This window comes from Canis lupus, chromosome 14 (assembly GCF_003254725.2).
Source record: "Canis lupus dingo isolate Sandy chromosome 14, ASM325472v2, whole genome shotgun sequence".
Classification (NCBI taxonomy): Eukaryota; Metazoa; Chordata; class Mammalia; order Carnivora; family Canidae; genus Canis; species Canis lupus.
Genome location: NC_064256.1, coordinates 40,782,122 through 40,808,408, shown reverse-complemented (window position 1 = coordinate 40,808,408; position 26,287 = coordinate 40,782,122). Strand labels below are relative to the sequence as shown.

The following is a 26,287-nucleotide window of genomic DNA, read 5'->3' as shown; positions in this document are numbered from 1 at the left end:
CAAGCAACATGTGTATGCAGTTCACACACAGTACACCATAATGCCACCGACTGAGTACTAGGTTAACATCCTAGCTAATTTGCTTAAGACAAGCTTAAATATTTTGATAACTACAAAAAGCAAACTCAAAGTCCATAAATTCTTAACGTTAAAAGAGAAAGAACCATTCAGAAATTTGCTTAAAGGCCCAGACCAAAAACAAATAAAAGTTTAGACTTAATGAAAAGCTACTGCAAATTTTCAAATAAATGTGACAATTAACATCTCCAAAAAAGTGTCCTCTTTAATGAGAATACTATACAGAGACATAATGAACACATTGATTTGCATTTATAATCACATTTTAATCAAGAAGATGTGAAAAAGATATGGGTACATTTTCTGTGATTTTATCCCACAAACACCACTGTTTAGTAGATCATTTAATATGAAACAACTGCACTATAACCTATCTTGTCCCATTTTCCTATTAGATAGAAATACAACTTCAAGATGGCTTAAAAATAATCAGATCGGTCTAAAATGTTTTAGTCATAAAATTAGCAAAATATGCCTTCTATTCCTAAAAGCAAACATTTCAAATATAAAAAGGTGTTTGCTATACTGCAAGCATGTGATCTCATTCTACATGCAGCTCCATTTCTAAAGAAGGCTAAAAAACCTCCTTTCATGGGCTATATTATGGAAGCTTCTATATTCAAAGAATTACTTTGCAAGACTGTAAATGATAAATTACTTTTATTACATAATATTTAGTAGTCATGCTCAATCAACAAGGTCAACAGAAACTTGTAAATATGCTAAATGACACACTCTACATACAGATATTTTCAGTGTGGCAACAATAAAGTAATCATTTTCTTTACTGATATAGTTTTGCAAACTGGGGAATAAATAAAGATACAAACACAGAAAAACTTTTCTTAAGCTGGTAAGATTTTTTTTGTTGTTATTAAGCTGGTAAGATTAACAAGGGTTACAATTATATTTTATTGATAAGCTGAAGACTGACTCTGACCCTAGTAACACAAAACTCAAAAGTAGCACTTGGTCAGAAAAGTGTGGTAGAGGGTGCACATAAGTGATACCTTGTGGTCTCCATAGTGGTCTATTTGAGGTGATTTTTTTTTTTTTAATTGCTAAATTGTATTCTTGACTCATAAGAAAAAGTAACTAGTCAAAATTTAAAACATTCTGGTCAAAATGGGTTTGCACATGCCTTTCAAAGCCCTGTTGGTCATAGTCAGGAGGGAACTGCTCGCTGCACATTGGACACACCTTCCAGTGACTTTCAACATGTTCTTCAAATTTGCTCTGATCATAGTTGGGAGGGAACATTAATTCACAGAGGGGACACTTCTTGTGAACATCAAAGCTTGAAGAAATAGGAAAAGGAAAGAATTACATATTTCTAATAAGTAAAATTTCTAACAGCATAATCTTCAGAATATGACAATGTTATATTTATCTAGTTAAGCTGATATTCACTCTGAATGACTTACCTTGAAAATCTTCAGTTATTTCAGAAACTTCTTTCTGCTTCTAAATACTTGCTACTAACAATTATGTAAACCACTCATAAAGCCTCTAAATTGAGTTTCACAGTGACAAAAAAAATTGTTAAAAATCCCAAAAATTCAACCATATTACATAAAATGAAGATTAACAAGAATTCCTCAATCTTTAATTATAGTTTAACAAACAGCATTTTCTGTTAAAAATTAATGAGCTTATAATTTCCCAACCGGATTCATCCACTTTACGAGTATTTATTAGCCCTGGTTCTCAAAGGACCGCATGCATGAGAATCACCTGGAGAAACACCTAGAAGCATGTTAAAACACATATTGCTGGGAGCCACACCAAGGGTTTTGGGTTCAGAAGGTGTGGAGTATAGCCTGATCATTTGCATTTCTAACAAGTTTCCAGGGACCACACTTTGAGAACCATTCATCTATATTATCCAAATTCTACAGAGGAAAGAGAAAAATTACCTGGAATCAAAGCAAAATCCTGTCCCATGCCCACGTAAATGCTGACTTGGAGGATCAGGAGCAGTGGGCACATTCTCATCTTCCTAGGCAAAAAATAATTTTGCAACTTTTGAGGAAAGTGAAACAACGTAAATTCCTTAATTCAAGCATAGTAGAAAGGAATTAAGATTACCCTTTTTAAAATTTTACTTGTTATCAATTAGAATTTCACATAAATACAGATTTAAAAGTCAATTTTTACAAAGCATTTCACTATAAACTAAGTCTTACCTTTTAGAAATAAGCAGTACTTAGTGGAACAGAGAACAAACATATCACACCTCTATGTGTGAATAAAGTATGAATCCATAGACTTTTTTGAATCAATATGCAGGTAACCTTTTATCATTCCATACACTAGGTTACTGAATTCATAAAAATCTTAAGACTACATTATTTTTCCTATTATTCTCATTCAATAAATCTGTAAGACAGTACCCTCTTTGACAACATACATCCCACTGCATGATACATAGAAATTATAGAACTAGTAAAATACAAGTTTGCAAGTGCATGTTCTTGGGTACACACACAAGCTAATCGAACTGGAAAACTATGTTAAAGATGTACCAAACCACCGGCTTCAAAATCCTGTCGTGAAAGAATGAAATTCAGTATTAAATATCTAAGAGACTGTCAAGGAAGATTCCTAAAAATCTATATATAAATCTGAAAGACAACACTGGTTTGGAGTTCTATGCCCATACATCCCTGTGATTATTATTTTTTTTAAGTGGGCTCCATACCCAGTGTGGAGCCCAACATGGGGCTTGAACTCACAACCCTGAGATCAAGACCAGAACTGAGATCAAGAGTCGGACACTTAACTGAGCCACCCATGTGCCCACACCACAGTGGTCAATTTTTAGAGATCTGTATGCTCTGAATCAACAGCCAAAAACAGACCCACTTCATATCAAAAGCAATAACATCTCCCACATGCCCATTTACTTTCTTCTGAGCAGTTCTGTTAATTGTTCTCATGTTATGAACTAACAGTATATGAACAAGTATAGCAGACAACGATGAAAGTCTTTAGATTATATTGCTGGGTAGTTACACTTGTTCCACAGCTGCCATTAACGGGCTAAGTAGTCAAGTCTGTCATGGTAAGAGGCACCAAGAAAGTGTGTATGGTGTGAAACCCAAAGGAAACAAAAGACAAACTGACTTATCTTTTTGGGAGAGTAAGAGGTAGGGGAAGTTACTTGGCTATTATTCTGGTAATTATCCCTTCCTGAAAGGTCCAAGAAAGGATAGGGGGCTCTTTTTTTTTTTTTTTTTAAAGGGTTTGTTTATTTATTCATGAGAGACAGAGAGAGAGAGGCAGAGACACAGGCAGAGGGAGAAGCAGGCTCCATGCAGGGAGCCCGATGTGGGACTCAATCCTGGGACTCCAGGATCACGCCCTGGGCTGAAGGCAGGTGCTAAACCACTGAGCCACCCAGGGATCCCGCAGGGGGCTCTTTTTTATTTTATATTAATCACATGAGAAAATATTTCGTTTACACAATTCCTCACTAAATAACCCACTATGTACATATTTTCCCAGTGTGGTAACATTAAAATAATCCCTGTTTCCTTCCTTTGTATAGTTTTGCAAAGTGGGAAATAGATACAAAACAGAAAAACAACTTCTAATCTTTAGTAAGATTGAAAGAGGTTATATTTATTGATAAACTGAAGACTGACCCTGGCCCTCCTAACACCAAACTCAAAGTAGCTCTTCATGAGAAAAGAGGGTGCACGGAAGTGATACCTTGTATAGTCTCCATTATGGCCTGTTTGAGGTGATTTTTTAACTGCTAAACTGCATTACTAACTTCACAATAAAAAGCAGTCAAAATTTAAAACATAAAACTCAACTTTCTAGGAACCAAAAATATAGCCTATACCAATCTACTGCTTCTGTGAATCAGCTAACAATAGAGTTTATTGCTAAAGTGCTAGACTTATGTCAACCTATCTGACATGTTAACCATGGGATGATGGAGCAATTTTTTTACTTTTATACTTTCTAAGCCATATATAATTTGGTAATGATAGACCCCCATTATTCTGTCTTTATCTTCTACCACATATTACCTAATAAAAGGGGAGAGGGACTCAACAGAAGAATTCCAGAAGTTGTAAAGAGACATAGTGCTCATGAAATAAGAAATCACCTACTCAGAGAACAGTTAGAAACCAGAAACTGTGTCATAAGTTCTCTGAATAGCCAATTCATATAAGATCTCTTGACCCTAACATGCAAACTGACCAAATTTTCACTCATAAATACATTTATTCTATTTTACTCATCAAGCTTGGCTAATTAACTTTCAAAATCATACTGGATTAAATACAACAAATGAGATTGGGAAGTAAGGTTACTCAGGCAGGCCTACTGTCAGCAACAAAAAATGGCTAACTAGTAAAAAGAAACGCAGACAAGAACTCAGAATATCCAGTATTTTAGCACTGGATCACAAAGCTTTACTAACAAAACATGGAGATACTGTTTAATGCTCATTTTTAAATTAATAAGCTTAAATCATCAAGGTTATATTAGGTATTCTTTAAGAAGGCAGAGAATCGGGCATCTGGATGACTCAGTTGGTTAAGCGTATGCCTTCAGCTCAGCTCATGATCCCAGGGTCCTGGGATTGAGCCCCGCATTGGGGTCCCTGCGCAGCAGTCTGCTTCTCTCTCTCCTTCCTTGTGCTCTCAAATGAATAAAATCTTCTAAAAAATAAAAATTAAAAAGAGAATCTTATTTTTTAAGATTTTATATTTATTTATTCCTGAGAGACACAAGAGAACCAAATACACAGACAAGAGGGAGAAGCAGGTTCCTCACCAGGAGCCTGATATGGGACTCGATCCCTGGACCGGGATCATGCCCTGAGCCAAAGGCAGACGCTCAACCACTGAGCCACTCAGGAATCCCAGAATCATGTAATCTATTTGAGAAGGATTTCTGTCCCAAACTGCCAAAATAATTACATTTTAGTACTGAAAATAGTCAATGCAAAAATATTTTTGAATAGGTTTTAAGGTGTAAGTACCCAGTCTGTTAGCTAAACTGCTAAAATAATTTTGTAAGCATATTTTATTGGGAATACCAAACTGGAATGTATTTATGAACAATCTCAAATAATTAAATCTTAAGAAAACATTTTTAGCAGGATCTTAACTCTCCACAAAGATCTAAACCACTTTATGTTGTTTATCCACTTGGAAACCCATGATCACAATACTATTTCTACGACAAAACAAAGGAAACAATCTACAATAAACTGAAGCTCTATATGAAACTCAAAAACTTATGAGATACTAATTTAAAATCTAGTCTATAAAAATTCTTGGGGCATCTGGCTGCCTCAATCGGAAGAACATGCAACTCTTGATCTCAGGGATTAGGAATCTGTGCCCAATGCTGGGGTGTAGAGATTACTTAAAAAATTAAAAGTAACCAAGAAACAGAATAAAACAGTATTTTAAAAAATTCTTATTTTCCGGGCAGCCCAGGTGGCTCAGCGGTTTAGCACCTGCCTTCGGCCCAGGTCCTGATCCTGGAGATCCCGGGATCAAGTCCCACGTCGGGCTCCCTGCATGGAGCCTGCTTCTCCCTCTGCCTGTGACTCTGCCTCCCTCTCTCTCTCTCTCTGTCTCTCATGAATAAATAACAAAATAAGTTAAAAATTCTTAGTTTCTTCTCAAAGTACATAACCAACTTGAACTTCTGAAATAGTGTTAAAATAGGTTGATCTCTTAGACAATAAAAGAAATTGATAAGGTTAATAATATTAAATTCAAAATAAGGTTTTCAAGGCACCTGGGTGGTTCAGTTGGTAAGGATCCCAACTCTTGATTTCAGCTCAGGTCAATCGAGCTCCATGTTGTGGAATCGAGCTCCATGTAGAACTCCACACTCAGCACAGAGTCTGCTCCAGATTCTCTTTCTGCCTCTGCCCCTCCCACACACTCTCTCTTGCTGTCTCAAGTAAAATTTTCAAAATAAGGTTTCATACTAAATTAAGATTACTAAAATTATTATACTAAATAGCATTAATTATACTAAATTCAAAATGTAATCATGATTGTAAAAATATAATTGCCATATGATATAGCAATTCCATTTCTGGATATACAGGCAAAAGAACTGAAAGCAGAAACTCGAACAGATATATTTGTATATCTATGGTTGTAGCAGCATTAGTCACAATAACCAAAAAATGGAAACAACCCAAATGTCTTATTAATGGATGAATGGATAAACAAAATGTGCTATATACAATGGAATATTATTTAGCCTTAAAAAGGAAATTCGGGGGCAGCCTGGGTGGCTCAGTGGTTTAATGCTGCCTTCAGCCCAGGGCCTGATCCTGGAAACCTGGGATCGGGTCCCACGTCAGGCTCCCAGCATGGAGCCTGCTTCTCCCTCTGCCTGTGTCTCTGCATCTCTCTCTCTCTCTCTCTCTGACTCTCATGAATAAATTAAATTTAAAAAAAAATTCTGACACGTATTACAAAATGGATGAATCTTGAGGACATTATGCTAAGTGAAAAAAAAACAGTCATAAAGAATGAATTCTGTATGATCCTACTTATATGAGGGATCAATAATAGTCACATTCATAGAGACAAAGTAGAATGGTGGTTGCCAGGCTGCAAAGAGTTGAGAAGAAAAAAGTTCTGGAGATTGGTTGCACAACAATGTAAATGTAACTTAGCACTACAGAAATGGTTAAACTTACTTTTTTTTAAAGATTTTATTTATTTATTCATGAGACACAGAGAGAGAGACACACACACACACAGGCAGAGAAAGAAGCACACTCCATGCAGGGAGCCCGGTGTGGGACTCGATCCTGAGTCTCCAGGATCAGGCCCTGGGCAGAAGGCAGGCACTAAACCATTGAGCCACCCGGTATGCCCAAGATGGTAAACTTATTATGTGTATTCTATAACTATAAAAAAAAAAAAATGCAATCATGATTAAACTAGCAATATACATTGAGGAGCTAATGACTGAGTTACACACCTGAATCATTAAGATCTAGACAACAGAACTATATAATCAGCATATCTCAGACTGTGCTTTAATTCTGCCTTTGCTAAGAATTATTAATGGGAATATTTAGATATCACTCAGGAGTTAATAATGTCAAGGAAGAAAGGTCCACCACTTAGTAAAGCTTTTACTAAGCTGGTAAGAATTACTTTAGTTCAATAGCATACAAAACATTTGCTAAGGCCAAAGTTAATATGTAAGAGAAAAGAGTTGGGCAGCCTGGGTAGCTCAGCGGTCTGGCGTTGCCTTCAGCCCAGGGCATGATCCTGGAGACCCGGATTGAGTTCCACATTAGGCTCTCTGCATGGAGCCTGCTTCTCTCTCTGTCTCTCTCATGAATAAAATAAATCTTAAAAAAAAAAAAAAGAAAAAAGGAAAGAGTAACAATGACTGTTTAACTTTTATATAAAACTATAGTTTATCTGTATCCCTGAAACTTTGCATTATTACATAGTATTAGTCAACATTCTCCTTTTTATGAGATGTTACTGTTTAAGTTCTGCCAAATATCCAATTTTAGTAATAGAGCATGTCAATGAAGGGTGTCACTAAATTCTAACTACATAAAGATATTTAAAAATGAGAAAGCAGACTTCCAGGAAAGAAAGTAGTAGGACCCTCTATTTACCTCGCCCCAGGCTAGATAACTTATCAGTGCAAATAACCCAAAAAGCAACTTGAAGACTGGCAGAACAAAACTCCAAAACAAAATGTAGAGAAAGGCTACAAAGAAGAGGGTAGGAAGAGCAGAGATGTGGTGGGGAGCTAAACCCTTCAAGTGTGTCTACCAGAGGGAGCCAGAGGGGCATACACGTGTAAGAAGCAACTATCAACACCAGGAGCCTACAAGGAAAAGACAAATCCCCATAGTATTTGGCTTTGAATACTGGATGGGCCAAATTTCATGAGTTCTTAAAACCAGCTGGGACTTAAATCCTCTAGAACTTTAAAAATCAGCAGGCTCAATCTGAGAAAGCCCAGAGGACAATGGGAAGCTGAGCCATCCTTACTGAGACAGCCCAGCAAACAGCCCACAGAGATACAGGTAAAAGCAGCAGCCTGAACAGGGCTTGGGGCATACAGGAGGGAGAGTTAGTTACTGAAGTCAGAGTTCCCTGAATAACTTCTCTAGAAGCAAAGAATCTGGCAGGTGCCATTTCTCTCCCGAGCCACTGTCCCCAGCATAATCACATGGTCACCATGTGACTGGGAACCAGCAGGGCATCAGCAGACACTAACTTGCTTACACCATGCCCCACACCCCTCCAGCCAAGTCTGCCTTAGTCCCAGTACTCTGGGTCCCCTCCCTGAGACAACCTGCACAAACCTTGCCTACATTTTCTCCCCTCAACTTCCAGTGGAGGACACATATACACTGTTGAAACTACACCAACCCCACCCATACACTTTGCACAGCAGCCTCAGCCAGCCGAGTCTCCATACTGCCGAGTCTCCATACTATACCTTCTCTGTGGAAGAGGACCAGCACATACAACTTGTAAACCTGCCTGCGTTTTGGGAAGCAGCCATAGCCAGCCCTATTTTGGCAGTGGCTGCTCATCTCCTATGGAAGAGGACCAGGCCAACTAGTTAAAAGAGCCCACTACTTTCTTTTTCTTTTTTTTAAACATTTTATTTATTTATTCATGAGAGATGAGAGGCAGAGATATAGGCAGAGGGAAAAGCAGGCTCCCTGCAGGGAGCCTGATGCAGATCCCAGGACCCCAGGATCACGACCTGAGCCAAAGGCAGATGCTCGACCACTAAGCCACCCAGGCACCCCAAGCCCACTACTTTCAAGACCAAGAGACATAACTGACTTTTCTAACACACAGAAACAGAGTTCGGCAACATGAGGAGACAGAAGAATATGTCTCAAATGAAAGAACAGGACAAAAATCACAGCAAGAGACCTAAGTGAAGCAGAGAAAAGTAAAATGCCTGATAAAGAATCTAAAGTAATGATCATTAAGATACTCAATGGACTTCAGAAAAGAATAGAAAACATCAGTTAGACCCTTAACACAGAGATAAAAATAAGAACCAATCAGAGATGAAAAACACAATCATTGAAATTAAAAATACATGTGATAGAATAAATAGCAGGGTGAAGGAAGCAGAGGAACAAATTAATGACCTGGAAGACTGAAGTAATGGAAAGTAATCGAGCTGCGCAAGTGAGAAAAAGAAAAAAATCACACAAAGTAAGAACAGATTTAGGGAACATGACACCACTAAGCATAACAGTGTTCACTTTACAGGGATCCCAGAAAAAAGGAGAGAAAAGGGAACATAAATTTATTTGAAGAAATAATAATTAATCTGAATGTAAATGGACTAAAGGGTCCAATCAAAAGATATAAGGTAACAGTGGGGGAAAAAAAAAAAAACCCAAGATCTATCTATATGCTGTCTACAAGAGACTAACTTTATTTTTTTTTTTTATATTTTATTTATTCATGAAAGACATTGAAAGAGAAAGAGAGCTAGAGACACAGGCAGAGGGAGAAGCAGGCTCCATGCAGGGAGTCTGATGTGGGACTTGATCACACCCTGGGCTGAGGGTGGCACTAAACCGCTGAGCCATCCAGGCTACACCTGAGACTCACCTTAGATCTAAAGGCACCCGTAGACTGAAAATGAGGGGATGGAGAAACATTTGTCATATCATGCAAATGGATATGAAAAGAAAAGGTTGGAGTAGAAATATTTATATTGGAACCAAAAAGTCTTTAAAACAAATCCTATCAGTTAAGTGTCTGCCTTGGCTCAGGTCATGTTCTCAGGGTCCTGTACAGAGCCCCATGGTGGGGGGGGTCCCCTGCCCAGCGGGGAGTCTGCTTCTCCCTCTCCCTTTGCCCCTCTCCTTCATTTGTGCTCACTTTCTCTCAAATAAATAAAATCTAAAAACAAAACAAAGCAAAAATAGACTAACGAGACAAAGAAACTATATAATAATAAAGGGGATAATCCAATAAGAAGATACAATATTGTAATTTATACATCCAACACAAGAGCACTTAAATACATAAAACAGTTAATAACAAATATAAAGGAACTAACTGATAGTAATGCAATACTAGAAAGGGACTTTAACACCCCACTTACATCAGTGGGCAAATCATTCAAACAGAAACAAGCAAACAGTGGCTCTGAATGACACATTGGACCAGATGGATTTAACAGATATATTCAGAGCATTCCATCCTAAAATAGCTGAATACATATTCTTTTCAAGTATACATGGAACATTCTCCAGAGTAGACAACATATTAGTCTACAAAACAAGTCTCATATAACTCAAAAAGACTGAACTCATACCAGGAATCTTTTCTGACTACACCACTATGAAACTAAACATTAACCACAAGAAAAAAAAAATCTGAAAATAGCACAAATACTAAACAACAAACAGACCAAGAAATCAAAGAATAAGAAATTACAAGGAAACAAATGAAAATGACAACACAACAGACAGACCAAAATCTTTGGGATGCAAAAAAAGCAGTTCTAACAGGGAAGTTTATAGCAATACAGGCTTGCCTTAAGAAGCAAGAAAAAACTCAAATAAACCTCACCTTACAACTAAATGAGCTAGGAAAAAAACAAAAAACCAAAAGGAAGGAAATAATAAAGATTAGAGCAGAAATGAATGATAAAGAAACTAAAACAAAACACAACAAAAAACAAACAAACAAACAAAAATCAGTGAAACCAGAACCTGGTTCTTTGAACAACAAAAGCACCACACATACCAAAAAACACTCAAAACCCAGGAAGGACTCAAATAAAATCACAAATGAAAAGAGGAGAAATAACAACCAACACCACAGAAATACAAACAGTTGTAAGAGATTATTATGAAAAATTATATGCCAACAAATTGGGACAACCTAGAAGAAATGGATAAAGTCCTAGAAACATAAAACCTACTAAAAACTAAAATCAGAAAAAACAAAACAAAACAAACAAACAAAAAAAAAAAACAGAAAATGTGAACAGACCAATCATCAGCAGTGGCATTGAATGAATAACAGAAAACTACCAACAAACAAAATCCAGGACCCAACAGCTTCATAGGCGAATTCTATCAAACATTTAAAGAGGATTTATTTTTTTTTTTTAATTTTTATTTATTTATGAGAGAGAGAGAGAGAGAGAGAGAGGCAGAGACATAGGCAGAGGGAGAAGCAGGCTCCATGCACCGGGAGCCCGACGTGGGATTCGATCCCGGGTCTCCAGGATCCCGCCCTGGGCCAAAGGCAGGCGCTAAACCACTGCGCCACCCAGGGATCCCTAAAGAGGATTTAATACCTATTCTTCTCAAACTATTCCAAAAACTAAAAGAGGAAGGAAAACTTTCAAATTTATTCTGAGGCCAGAATTATCCTGATAACAAAACCAGATAAAGACATCATAAAAAAGAAAAGTACATGGGACACAGAAACAATGCAATCTTTATCAAAATACCAACAGAATTTTTCAGAAAACTAGAACAAAGAATCCTAAAATTTGTATAAGATGACAAAAGACCTCAAATAGCCGAAGAAATCTTGAAAAAGAAAAATAAAACTGGAGGTGTATCACAACTCCAGACTTCAAGTTATATTACAAAGCTAGGGTAATCAAAACAGTATAGTACTGGCATAGAAACAGACACATCAATGGAACAGAACGGAAAATAAACCCACAAAAAAAAGAAAGAAAGAAAGAAAGAAAGAAAAGAAACCCACAATTATATGGCCAATTAATCTTTGATAAAGCAGGAAAGAGCATGCAAGGGGGCAAAAAGATCATCTCTTCACAAATGGTATTGGGAAAATGGGACGGCCACATGCAAAAGAATGAAACTGGACCACGTTCTTACAACATACACAAAAGTAAACTTAAAATGGATGAAAGTCCTATATGTGAGAAATAAAACCAGAAAAGTCCTAGAAGGGAGCACAGGCAGTAATTTCACTGACACTGTCTGTAGCAACATTTTTCTAGACTGGTCTCCTGAAACAAGAGAAACAAAAGCAAAATCAAACCACTGGGAAAATGTTGTGGGATGACCCTCTCTCTGTCTCTCTCTGTGTCGCTCATGAATAAATGAATAAAATCTTTTTTTTTAAAGATTTTATTCATTTATTCATGAGCGACACAGAGAGAAAGAGGCAGAGACACAGGCAGAGGAAGAAGCAGGCTCCATGCAGGGAGCTCAACGTGGGACTCCATCCTGGGTCTTCTAGGATCACACCCTGGGCCGAAGGTGGCACCAAACCGTGAGCCACCCGGGCTGGGCTGCCCTCCATTATTTTTTTCCATATTCAGAAATTGACTCAAAATAGAAAAAAAAAAAAAAAAAAAACAACTAAATATAAGAGCAAAACTAGAGAAAATTCAGGGACAAATCTTCCTACCTATGGGGATTAGGCTATGGATTAGGCAGTGGTTTCTGAGATCTGACAACAAAAGTACAAGCAAAAAAAAAAAAAAAGGATAAATTCAACTTCATCAAAATTTTAAAAATTGGGGGTGAGAGCCTGGAAAGGTCAATCAGTTGAGTGTCTGACTCTTGATTTCAGCTCAGGTCATGACCTCAGGGTCATGTGATAAAGCCCTGTGTCAGGCTCCATGCTAGGCATGGAGCCTGCTTAAGATTCTCTCATTCTCCTTCCCTCCCTTTCAATAAAAAGAAAAAGAAAAAGAAATCTGTTGGTGCATATACTGTATTTTTGAGTAGCAAGGGTTCAGAGCCATGGTTCCCACTGCTAGGGCACAATAACAAATTCACAGGGTACTATGGGACAGTTTTAATTTTCTAAGTTGATGAAATATGCAGAAACACTTCACTTTGTCAAATATCACTGTGAACAGCTAGTTCAACATAGCTCAGAGTTTCAACATTAGACAGTGCTACATTCCTTTCACTGACACCGTATCTTTGAGAAGCAGCTAGGATTTTGGCAGCTGCTGAAATATAAAGCATGTGCTTCGTGAAAATCAATGTGAATCAGGAAATGAAGGTAGTTTGTCCAATCAAATTCCCAAGGTTTGAGAAGCTGTACATTGGTCAATAACTACATATATCCCATTAGTAACTGCTTATTAATTTAAGAATGAAAAGTAAGAATTTTTCAACTCAGTATACACTTTTTTTCAAATGGTTACTACATTTGTTAGGAAATTGCTAAGTATTTCTTTGGCTTATAGAGTATCATAAAAAAAAATTTTTTTTACTTAGTAGTAGAAGCCAAAAATGCCATGAACTGGAAGTTTGGGAACCTCTGGTTTAGTCTATTTGATAGACTGGTAAGTGGTTAGGATCAGAGCTCCTATAGCCAAACCAATGAGGTTCATATCCTCATCTGACTGTACCCTTACCAGCTGTGTGTGATGAAACAAGCCAGTTAATCTTTGTTTCCTCCATTATAAAAGAAAGGATTGTAAGAGTTCCTACCTCACAGGACTCCTCTAAAGAACAAATGAGTTAATATGTTTAAAGAGCCATGCACTAGCTGGATAGAGAAATGTTTGGTGCATGAGCATCATCATAATTAGGATGCTATAGCTATTGCTATTGCAATTATTAGGAAAAAAGGAGTCACAAAAAGCTTTTGATCTGATTGCTGACCAGTATCTGGTGCAAAAGGGAGGAGATGTGGCAAATATATGACTGGAGTAGGTTGGAGAACAGGCAGCCTCAACCCTGACTCTGAGGTCCTATGGCTGTTAATTACTCCCAGAGCAGGGACCAGAGAAAATGAAGAAGTCAAACTCAAATCTGCTTTCTACATTCTAAAAATTACTCATTAAAATACTTCACTTGCAAGTGATTTTTGTTGCAATGACAAGGATTTTTTTTTAAAGACTAAATGTACATAAAAATTAGTTTCTGTCCAAAGTGAAAAAATCTTCTGATTGCAAAATACAATTATCCAAGGTGTGCCTATTAAGAATCCTTCCATCTCATTACCAAATCTAAGCATGTCAGCAAATGAGCACAAGACTCTAACACTGCTTCTCATGGGTTTGCAGGAGGGCAAAGCACACAGATCAGAAAGAACATTCTGCTAATTAAACTGAAGCAGATGACTACAGAAGAGAAGGGCTTGTCACATGTAACATCTGTGCCAAGAATGATCAGATTAAATATGCAAAATCTGAAGTAAAGGTGTGAAAAAGCAGTAAGATTATACTCTAGACCTTAAATAGGCTACAAAAGTTCTGACAGTTTCCCTAATTATTCCCAGTAATGGACATAGGAGGCCAAAAGGCAGGAGGGAGAAATACATTTTTCTCCATTATGGGTGTTGAGCACTAGGGCTAAAATCATGCCTGTCTGAACACTGATCAGTTTCTGCAAAGGTTAATAGCAATTAAATGCAGCAAACTAGATTAAATGAGAAACAGGTCATGCTACTGCTGTACTTGCAAAGAGCACGATAAAGCATTTCTTTTAAATTCATCTTAATGCACAGGAAATCCAAAAGAAAAAAGTGCTATGAGGAAAAGAATTTATTTATTATATGGTGAATAAATCTTAAATGAAATAAAAATAAAAATGACATGCTACACAAAGGAACTCAAATTATCTGTATTGGGTTGCTGAAAGATTATTAAATACTAATGATGCCTAAAAGACTATTTCTCGGTGGGGGGGCTGATAATACACCTCTTTTCTAGCTAAAGATAATATAGTCTACCTTAAAATTTAAAGTGAGGTATAAATGCTAAAATGAAAAGATGCATATTGAAGAAGCATTACATGTCTTTAATACTGCTTCTTCCAACCTAGTACATCTACAAAAGAATATAGTAAATTACTTAGTAATAATCTGGGACTATAGCCAATAATAATGTATCATATACTTGAAAGTTGCTGAGACTAAATCTTAAAAGTTCTCATTACAATAGAAAAAACTTGTAACTATGTGTGATAATAGATGTTAACTATTAACTAGACTTGTAGCGATCATTTCATGGTACAAATAGTCAATCATTATGTTGTACATCTCAACTAATGTTATTTATCAATTATATCTCAAAAAGGATTCTTTTTAAAGATTTTATTTATTTATTCATAGATACATAGAGAGAGAGGCAGAGACACAGGCAGAGGGAGAAGCAGGCTCCATGCAGGAAGCCCGATGTGGGACTCGATCCCGGGTCTCCAGGATCACACCCCAGGCTGCAGGCGGCGCCAAACCACTGCACCACCAGGGCTGCCCTCAAAAAGGAAATTTTTTAGGGACTCCGGAGTGGCTCAGTGGTTGAGCGTCTGCCTTTGGCTCAGAGCGTGATCCTGGAGTCCCGGAATCAAGTTCTGCATCAGGCTCCCCGCATGGAGCCTGCTTCTCCGTCTGCCTGTGTCTCTCATAAATAAATAAATAAAATCTTTAAAAATATTTTTTGAAGATTAAACTGATAATTATTATATTGAGGTCATTCTCTGAACTTATTCTTATATTTTAGTATAAACCCTAAAGTGTAAGTCTCAAGCATATTAATGGTTGGTTTTTCAAATTTAAATACAAGCAGGTTTTTCCAAGAATTAAGAAATCACATGTATATACAAACACATACACTCTCTTTTCTATAAATATAATTCTCTACATGAAACAAAAATAAAAGGAACAGGTTCAGAAAATAGAAATGCAATTTACTTTGCTATCTTCAGGGTCTTCTAAACCATCAGGCCGACTAAGGTTTCTAGCAGGCTGGCTGCAGACTACATTATCTTCCAGTCCCCAGGAAGGTACTCTCACAGGTGGCCTTTGGATTTCATCTGGGTAAAAAGCACCATCTGCTCCATCTGAAATAAAAACTTTGGAAGTGAAACCCAGTACTATAATTAGAATCTCTGGGTATAGCTATGATAAACAGGATATAAAGAACCATTTTTGTGCATCACAAAAATGATCTTTTTAACCCAACTCATTTTTAGAAATAAGAAGCCAATCAACTACTCATTTGTGTTGAAGCACTCCTAGATGAACCTAGTTACTGTTAAACACTAAAACTACTGGTTATAAGATGTTTCTATTAGAGTTAACTGTACTAGTAGTTCTCTAATCCCATGAAGATACAAACCAAAAAACTCCATATTCAGTTAACCTCAAGTCAAAAATATTTTAATAACCTCTGGTTTCCTGTGTTGCATAAGGATTACCATACTGCAGAACTGGCTGTATATGTGGCACTGTAGCAACATGACCACTTTGCTCTGAGCATGTGTGGAGACACTGTGAGATCTTTTGAGGACTCTGGGAATTCTGACCTTCCATTTTCCTTTCTGCTTGATCTTCTAGATTCCTTTTAAGTTCCTAAAATTAACAAAAACAAAGGTAGAGAGCATTCAAATATTTTACAATAAGAGCAGCATTAAGTGTTTAGCTAAAATATAATAAAATTACTTCCCTATTATGTTTGAAGAATACAACTGAAAAGGCTGGCTCTCAACCCATTAAATATCCCTTCCACATGTAACAGCATCGGAAGGTAGAATAAGGCCCAATGTATTTTCAAATTTATCTATGCCAAGAAGCTGCCCTTTTATTGAGCTAGGAGGAAACTGTGAATCTTCTTGCAACTTAGCTATTCATAAAAGACAAAAAGCAATCCACACTGATTCTCCAGTAAATTCTATCAAACATTTAAGAAACTTTTTTTTAAAAATATTTTATTTATTCATTTGAGAGAGCACATGCATAAGCACAAACAGGGAGAGCACCAGAGGGAGAGGGAGAAGCAGGCTCCCCACCATGCAGAGTGTCCAATGTGGAGCTCAATCCCAGGACCCTGGGGTCATGACCTGAGCTGAAGGCAGAGGCTTAACCAACTGAGCCATCCAGGCACCCAAGACACTTATTTAAAAATACTAATCCCACATAAAGTCTTTCAAAAACTAGAGGAAAAAAACACCTCTGAACTTACTTTATAAAACCAATACTATCCTAATACCAAAGTTAAACAATGACATCACAGGAAAACTGCAGGCCTGATCCCTCATAAATATTGATGCAAAAATCTTTAAGAAATTAAATCCACCAATACTTAAAAAGAATATAATATAACCAAGTGGTTTTACCATAAGCAAGCAAATTTAGTTTAACATCCAAAAATCAATATAATTCACTATGTTCACAGATTAATGGAAAAAACAGTATGATCATTTCAAAAGATGAAGAAATATTTTACAAAATTCAACAGGCGTTCATATATGTTTTTTAAATCTCAGCTAACTAGAAATAGAAAGGAACATCCTTAATGTGAAAAAGACACTTCAAAACCCTACAGTGAATGTTAATGGTAGAAAAACTAAATGATTCTACCTAAGAGCAATAATAAGCCAATGTCTGCTTTCCCCACTTCTATTCAACATCATACTGGAGATTCTAAACAGTGAATTAAGGCAAGATTAAGGCAGATTAAAAAGGAAGACGTAAAATCGTCTTTATATAGAGGATCTGATCATATATGTAGAAAATCCTAAGGAATCTACAGAACTAGGAGAATGAGTAGATTTAGCAAAGTGGCAATATACAAGATCAATATATAAAATCGATTTTCTATATATAAGCAACAGAATTGAAAAATGAAAATTTTAAACACACCATTTATAGTAGAGTCAATATTAAAATACTTAGGAAAAAATTTCATAAAAGATATTGAAGGTCTGTACACTAAAAACAAGCACCCTGAGAAAAATTAAAGAGAACTTCAACAAGTAGAAAAATATACCACATTCATGGGTTAGAAAACTTAGCATTTTTATAAATTCCTCCCAAATTAATCTATACATTCAATACAACCCAATAAAAATCCCAGCAGGCTTTTGTATAAATTGACAAGCTGAAACAATGACTGAAATACAAATGTCCTGTAATAGCCCATTTTTAAAAAGAACAAAGTTGGAAGACTTACACCTGATTTCAAGGCCTCTATTAAAGCTATAAAATCGAGAGAACAGAATGTAAATAGATCATAAATGGATGAACACACAGATTAGGAGCTGACAAATTTTTTCCTTTATAGGGTCTGATAGTAGATACTTTCAGCTTTGTAAGACAGTCTGTCACAACTACTCAAATCTGCCTCTGTTGTTTTAGCCACAGGTAATGCCTAAATGAATGGCATTGTCATATGCTAATAAAACTTTATTTACAAAATAGATCATGAGTCATATTTGGCTTGTAGATGTTAGCCAGCAGACCCCTGATATAAATCTATAAAACAGGGATGCCTGGATGGTTCAGTGGTTGAGTGCCTCCCTTCAGCTCAGGGCATGATCCCAGGGTCCTGGGATCAAGTCCCAACATTGGGCTCCCTATATGGAGTCTGCTTCTCCCTCTGCCTATGTCTCTGCCTCTCTCTCATGTGTCTCTCATGAATAAATAAATAAAACCTTTAAAAATTAAAAATAAAAATAAATCTATAAAACAAAAGACAGAGTCCAAAAATATATCCATATTCAATTTTCAACAAAGATGTAGTCAGTGAAGGAAAAGGATAGTCTTTTAAACATTAACTTAAAAAACTGGGTATCTAGGGGCACCTGGGTGACTCAGTCGGTTAAGTGTCTATCTTCAGCTCAGGTCATGATCCCAGGGTCCTGGGACAGGGCCCCTCATGGAGGCTTCCTGTTCAGCGGGAGTTTGCTTCTCCCTCTCCCCGTGCCCCTGCCCTGCTCATGCTCTCTCAAATAAATCTTTAAAGAAAAAACAAAACAAAAAAAAAAAAAAGACATGGCTATTTATACATTTTGACTATATATCATACCATACAAAAAATTTATTTTAGTATTTTAAAGTTCACAAGGCTTGAACTCAACAACCCTGAGATCAAGACCTGAGCTGAGATCAAGAGTTGAATGCTTAACAGACTGAGCCACCCAGGTGCCCCCCCACCAAAAAAATTTTAAGTAGATCATAAATCTAAACATAAGAGCTAAAGCTATAAATCTAGTGAAAGAAAAAATAGGGGAAAATCTTTATAGTCTTGGATTAGTCAAAAATCTGTTAAGATAGGGCACAAACAGCATGAACCATTAAGAAAAATACTGCTAAATTAGACTCTTCAATATTAGAAGCTTCTGCTCTTCAAAGATATTTTTAAAAATGAAAAGGCACTGGAAAACAGTATGGAGGTTCCTCCAAAAGTTATAAACAGAGCTACACTATGACCCAGCTATTGCACTACTAAGTATTTACCCAAAGGATATAAATGTAGTGATCTGAAGGGGAACCTGCACCCCAATGCTTATAGCAGCATTGTCCACAATAGTCAATTACGGAAAGAGCCCAGATGTCCATCAACAGATGGGTGGATAAAGAAGATGTGGTGTGTATACACACATACACACTGGAATATTATTACTTGGCCATCAAAAAACAAAAAATCTTACCATTTCCAATGATGTGGAAGGAATTAGAGGGTATCATGCTAAGAGAAGTCAATCAGAAAGACAATTACATGATTTCACTCATATACAGAATTTAAGAAACAAAACAGCATCATAGGGGAAGGTAGGGAAAAATAAGACAAAATCAGAGAGGGAGACAAACCACAAGAGATTCCTAACTATAGGAAACAAACTGAGGGTTGTTGGAGGGGAGGGGCTTGAGGAGTGGGGGAGATGGAAAGGTAGAGTAAGTGGATGATGGGCATTAAGGAGGGCACATGATGTTACGAGCACTGGGTGTTACACTCAAGTGATGAGCCACTGAACTTTACTTCTGTAACTAATAATAATTCTATGTTAATTAACTGAATTTAAATAAAATTTAATCACAAATAAATAAAAATGAAAAGGCAGACTACATATTGGAAGAAAATATTTCCAAGACATATGAAAAAGGAATTGTATTTAGAATATATAAAGAACTCCTAAAACCAAATACAACCAACAAAGATAATCCAATTAAAAATAAGTAAAAATCTCAACACTTCACAAAAGAATATATATGAATGGGGGTACCTGACTGGCTCAGTTGGTAGAACATAAAACTCCCTCTCAGAGTCATGAGTTTAAGCCCCACATTGGACTACTTAAAAATAAAGTATATATGTGAATGGCCTATAAGCACATGAGAAGATGCCCAGCACCATTAGTCATCAGGGAAATTAAAACTTCAACACTGCACACCCACCAGCATGACTAAAATTAAAACTCAATAATACCAAGTACTAATGAGGCTATAGAGCAACTGGAATGCTCACACACTGCTAGTGGGAATGCAAAATGCTACAGCTACTTTGAAAAACAATGTAGCTGCTTGTTAAAAACATACTCATCATGTAAGAAAGCAATTCTATTCCTAGGCATCTACTTGAGAAAAATGAAAACACAGGTCTACAAAAAGACATGAGAATGTTCAAAGCATTATACATAGCAAAACACTAGAAATAATCCACATGTCCATCAGCTGGTTAAAGGATTCATGTCCAACTAGTGAATGGGTAAATTCTGCCTGACTGCATTTATATGAAATGCTTAGAAAAGGTCAAACTATATAGTAGAAGGTAGATCAGTGATTGTCTGGGACTGAGGACAGCTGAAGGAGTTGACTAAAAAGCATGAAGAAACTTTGTACAGTACTAGAAACATTCTACAGTCTGAACATAATGGTATTTACAGAACTATAGAGAGTCACCATAATCCATCAAACTGCACTTAAAATAGGTGGGTTTTATTACATGTAAACTGCACCTCAAAAAAGCTGTTTAAAAAAAAAACAAATTTTAACAAAGGATGAGAAAATGGAAAATTTCATCTGTAAAACTCAGCTGGTTTTGCTGAATGTCATCCCAAGAGAATAGAGATGAGATTCTGGTCAGCAAATTTTTACCTATATAAACGACCATCAAATGAAGTAACCTTAAAACAGAATAAGTCATTATCACTAAAAGCAAAACTGATAAACATGAAAAATTCAAATCAATTTAGGTTTGAGAAGAGATACAGCAATTAGAAGTTCCTCCTAAGCATGTGAAAAGAGTACAGAAGATATGTGAACATTATTATTGCAGGATTGGTTAAATGACTGATATGGCTAGAGCATAGGCTTCATGTGAAGAACGAAAGAAAAGACAAGTTGCAAGCCAGATATGCCATATCTATATCATAGTTTACTACAATGGGCCTATCAGTGTCTGAACAGTCATAAGATGGTTCTTTAGTGAGGTTATTGTAGCAAAACTATACTGGGCACACTTGAAATTGGTTATACTTGAAATCATAAATAGGGGGATGGTATGACAATGGAAAGACTGGAGTCAACTACCTGGGTTTGCTCATCAGCCCCAACAATAATAACCCTGAAGAACTTACTTTCTCCAGCCCTAGAGGAATACTGAGAAATTAGAGTGTTTTTAACACAGCAGGTCCTCAATGGAGGTTCCTTCATCTCCTGCCATGACTCAAGAAGTGCTGTCATGTAATTCACAATTGTGAAAGTGCAATGTGAGTAGAGAAAAAGTGAGAGTAAATTTAAAAAATATTTCAAAGAAGCGTCAAGAAGAAAAGGGCATGAAAGTAGCAAAAGATGTAGATAGGATAAACTGCTAAAAAAAATTTTTAAACTAACTTGAAAGAATATGGTAAAATTCTTCTCTAAGCAAACTACTTAAATTGAGTCAAGGGTTTCATCAAAAGATTTATGGTACAGTCAAGCAACTTCATAGAGATTCCAACATAATAAAGAGTTCCCTCTAAGTTAATACTCCTCTCTTCTACCATGAGAGATGCAATAAATCTCCTGCAAATAGGATACAGGGTAAGAAAAGGACCAGTAACAAGCAGCTTTGATTCCTCATTAGGGAAACTGGAGGTGGGGTAAACAGAACACAGGGACATGAACAAGACAGCTATAAGTAGGTTGTTTGGTAAATTGGAACACTGAGCTGTTGACTTAGTGAATATTCTGAAATTTGCATTCACAACACTCCCTAAAGGGTCCACATTTAGAATTCAGAAAATAAATGAACTTATATGGGGAAAATAAATTTTTATCTTTTCACTAACTTCTAACTGAAATTTAGCATTTTCTTCAATTACCAATGTAGGCAAAATAGCACAGCCATAGTTGTAGTACCTTTAACTTTTTCACCTACAGAATCACCAATATATTCACTTCATATTATAGTCATTGCAAGCATCTCAAAACAACCTTTATACTTCACTACCTTGAACTTATGGTAATTATTAGACAAGCTAAATCTTATTTAACATTTTTAAATAAGCACATATACTACTGTCACATAGATCATAAATTTGGGCTTTTTAAAAAAGATTTTATTTAAGGGGGACAAGCAGGTGAGAGGCAGAGGGAGAAGCATCCTTACTGAGCAGGGAACCCAACGTGGGGCTCAATCCCAGGACCCTGAGATCATGACCTAAGTCAAAGGTCTGAGCCACAACAGGCTGAGCCACCCAGGCACTCCATAAATTGTTTAAATATTTTGACGAAGGATACCTGGGTGGCTCAGGGGTTGAGCAACTTCCTTTGGCTCAGGGTGTGATCTGGGATCGAGTCCCACATTGGGCTCCTTGCCGGGAGCCTGATTCTCCTCCCTCTGCCTGTGTCTCTGCTTCTCTGTCTCTCTCATGAATAAATAAAATCTTTAAAAAAAAAAATTGTTGATGACTTTCTTATAACTCGTTTCCTTTGTGATTCTATATGTTTTGCTTTATTCATTTAAAAATATTTCTGGGGTACCTAGGTGGCTCAGTCAGTTGAGTGGCCAACTCCTGATTTCAGCTCAGGTCATGATCTTGGGGTCCTGGAACCAAGCCCCACATCTGGTTCTACACTTAGCAATGACTCTCCTTGAGATTCTCTCTCTGCCTCCCCCCCCGCCCCCCAACACTGTCACTCTTTAAAATAAATAAATCTTTTAAATGATATATATTTTTCTGAAAACAGACCTAACCAGACTATCAAAAGGCCCATAGAATAATAATGGTCAAGAAATCCTTTAAGACCTCCTCTACCTTCAAAAACATGCATGACATGAGTATGGCTAATTTACCTGAGCATAGTATTAATAATGGCTATTTATAATTCTCCTAAAATAAAAAGCCTCCACAATTTAAGAAATAGATTTTGTTAGAAGTCCTCTCTTATATAGTTCCAGTGCACTTAAGTTTGATTCGCTGGTTTTGCCTTTGCTAGAGTGCCAAAAACTTTTTTGTTTCAAGGCCCCAGGATGGCCCACAATAGCACTGGTTTTATAAATAAACCCACAAACAAGGATATCTCTGGTACTCCAACTGTTAAATAGGAGGAGTAATATATTTCTCTTTTTTGGGGGGAAAAATTTTATTTATTCATGAGAGACACACAGAGAAAGGCAGAGATATAGGCAGAGGGAGAAGTAGGCTCTCCAGAGAGGAGTCCGATGTGGGACTCGATCCCAGGACCTGGATCCTGTCCTAAGCCAAAGGCAGATGCTCAACTGCTGTGCCACCCAGGCGTCCCAATTTATTTCTCTTACTGTCACATGAGGATGCAGTAAGAGTAATGGAGAAGAACAGACATTAAGTGTTTTGAAATCATTACAACTCAGAACAAGTTGTTCAAAGTATTATAGAATTCTCATAACCTCCTTTTATCACTCCCAGATAGCCTCTAAGTTACAGCTAAAGAGGTAAACATATGGCAGTCTGTATGACTTTTATTATAAGATCAGTTGTTGGGGTCATGATTATTTAATCACCATGCTATTGCTATAACACTTCATTAGAGATAGCTCCCACTAATCATTTCTAAGTATATATATTACTTTTCCATCCTCAGGTGGTAGGCAGATCCAGGGGGGAAAAAAAAAAATCACTAGTCAAGTATCTGATGTTAACAAATATTCTGAAATAGTCTTTAAAACATTTTTTGGGCAGCCCAGGTGGCTCAGCGGTTTAGCGCTGCCTTCAGCCCAGGGCCTGATCCTGGAGACCTAGGATGGGAGTCCCACGTCAGGCTCCTGCATGGAACCTGTTTCTCCCTCTACCTGTGTCTCTGCCTCTCTGCGTCTCTCTCTCTCTCTGTGTCTCTCATGAATAAATAAAATCTTTAAAAAAATAAATAAAACATTCTTAATTTTATTATTTAATAAAGTATTTCCTACAATGTTTTTTTAAATCATTTTTTGTCATTTTTCTCTTGCTTCATTATTTTCTTTATTCTCCCACTTTCAAGTATCTACTTAGGGATTTATGCACAATATCTGAAATAGTATAAAGATATGAAAATGTTAATCCTAAATAGTAGTTTTGGAATGACATGAAAACATAAGATATTTTAAGCTATTAAGTTTCTAAAGGAATTTAAATCAGTAGGGTTTTTAATCCTAGGAGATATACTACTTCATACTACTAGTTATTTTACTCAAACACATGTTCAACAAATATTTACTGAATACAATGAAGCAGGCACTAGAGATTCCAGGATAACCAAAACACACAAAAATTCCTTAGCCCAAATGGAGCTTATATTCTAAAGGAAGGAGGACAATAAACAAATAAAATATATATTCTTAGTGATAATCCTTTACTCACTCATAGATCTATGTCTGGATCTAGGTTTTAGTGATAAACAAAAGGGGCTTAATCCTACTAACTCTAGAATACTGGGGTAGGGGTGAGGGTTCTGAGACAACACTGGGGGAGATAAACATTAAGCAAGTTGTTAAAACAGCAAATAGAAATTCTTATAAATACAGACTTTTGAAGTAATATAAAACTATAGTGGTAACAGAAAATCAAGAGAAACTCAAGAAGACAGGAAGTAGAAAGCAAACTGCCCTACTTTATTGTACCCTGACAGGACAGGGTATTAACTGACAATGAAACTGTTGGTCCCAGTACATTTCTTTTACCAAATGTTTTTACAAGCAAATGCTATACAGTATGTATATTTGCCCCATTAATTCAACTAATATTTATAACTTTAAATATCAGGCACTCTATTAGGAGCTAAAAAGACCATGGTGAATAAAATAGGTACAATTCCTATCTTCATGGATTTTACAATTAAGCAGAGAAGGCAGATGTTGAATAATCAGAAATAAGTATTAATTAGAAATTATGGTAAACGCCATATAATAAAAGTACAGGTCCCAGATTTGAGTTTAATAGAGGCACTACATCAGAGTGGAAGGTCAAAGAAGGCCTTACTGAAGAAAAAATCAATATGGGACTTGAAGGATGAGTCAACAGTTGTGTTACAGGTGGGGTGCCTGGGTAGCTCAGTCGATTAAGTGTCTGACTCTTGGTTTTGTCTGAGGTACTGATCTCATGGTTGCGGGATCAAGCCCTATGCCGAGCTCCATGCTCTGTGCGGAGTCTGCCTAAGATTCTCTCCTCCCACCACATTCTTTAAATAAAAAAATAAATTTTTAAGAAGTAGTTACAAATAAATATTTAGAGGGAAATAATAAAAATTCTGGGATATACTTGAAAAAATATCAGAGGGGGGAGAGGAGGAATGCACAGATAAGACAGCCATAAAATATAACAATTATCAATGTTGGGTGAGGAGTACACAAAGTTTATTATTCTCTCTACATAAACATATGTCTCATATATTTAAACTCTTCTTTAAAAGAAAGTCCAACTAAGTAACAAAAAAAATTATAAGCAGGAATATTCCTAGCAAAAGAAAAGAATGAGAGCCCTTGAGAAAATAAAGCAGTTGGTGAGCTGTAAAGCCTGGGTGACTAGAACCAATTCTTTTAGTGTGGTTCCCAGGCAGCAGCATGGAACTTAGAAATGCAAATCTTCAGCTCCACTACAAACCTACTAAATTAGAAACTTTGGGAATGGACCCAGGAATCTATGTTTTAACAAGCAAACAGGTGATTCTGATGCAAGCTCAGGTTTGAGAACTATGGGGACTGACTCTACAACACAGGATAGTGAAACAGAACACTGTAACTTAAGACAAGAATAGAGAGATAAATGAAGGCTGTCATACAAAGTATCATAGGCTATGTTAAGATTTTGGGGTTTTATCTTAAGTACAGAGGAAGCCCATTTTGGAGCTTTAAGCAAGGGAGTGATCAGTTTTTACATTGTTAAAGGTTACGTTATGAATAATCTTTCTTTACTTGAGGCAAGAGAAGGGGAATGACCTCATGGAAGATGGCAGAGGGAGACATGTGTCTGTTCCCTGTTCTAATAACTGCCAAGGAACTGAATCGTAACATCACGTGAGTG

At 36.6% G+C, this 26,287-nt stretch overlaps 1 protein-coding gene across 8 annotated transcripts in view; it reads right to left on the bottom strand.

The window, feature by feature from the left end:
* Positions 1–265: 265 nt before the first annotated feature.
* Positions 266–26,287, bottom strand: part of TAX1BP1 (Tax1 binding protein 1) — a 92,386-nt gene continuing 66,364 nt past the window's right edge. For 3 of the 8 annotated variants that reach the window (XM_035698648.2, XM_035698653.2, XM_035698649.2), the window contains 4 exons: positions 16,217–16,400; positions 15,741–15,889; positions 1,995–2,077; positions 266–1,375 (listed from right to left, as the gene is read on the bottom strand). In XM_035698648.2, the coding sequence (XP_035554541.2) occupies positions 1,174–1,375; positions 1,995–2,077; positions 15,741–15,889; positions 16,217–16,400 (618 nt within the window). In that variant the 3' untranslated portion in view covers positions 266–1,173. Of the gene's footprint in view, positions 1,376–1,994; positions 2,078–15,740; positions 15,902–16,216; positions 16,401–26,287 lie in introns of those variants that run through there. The other 5 variants (XM_035698652.2, XM_035698654.2, XM_035698651.2 and 2 more) reach the window with 4 other exon arrangements.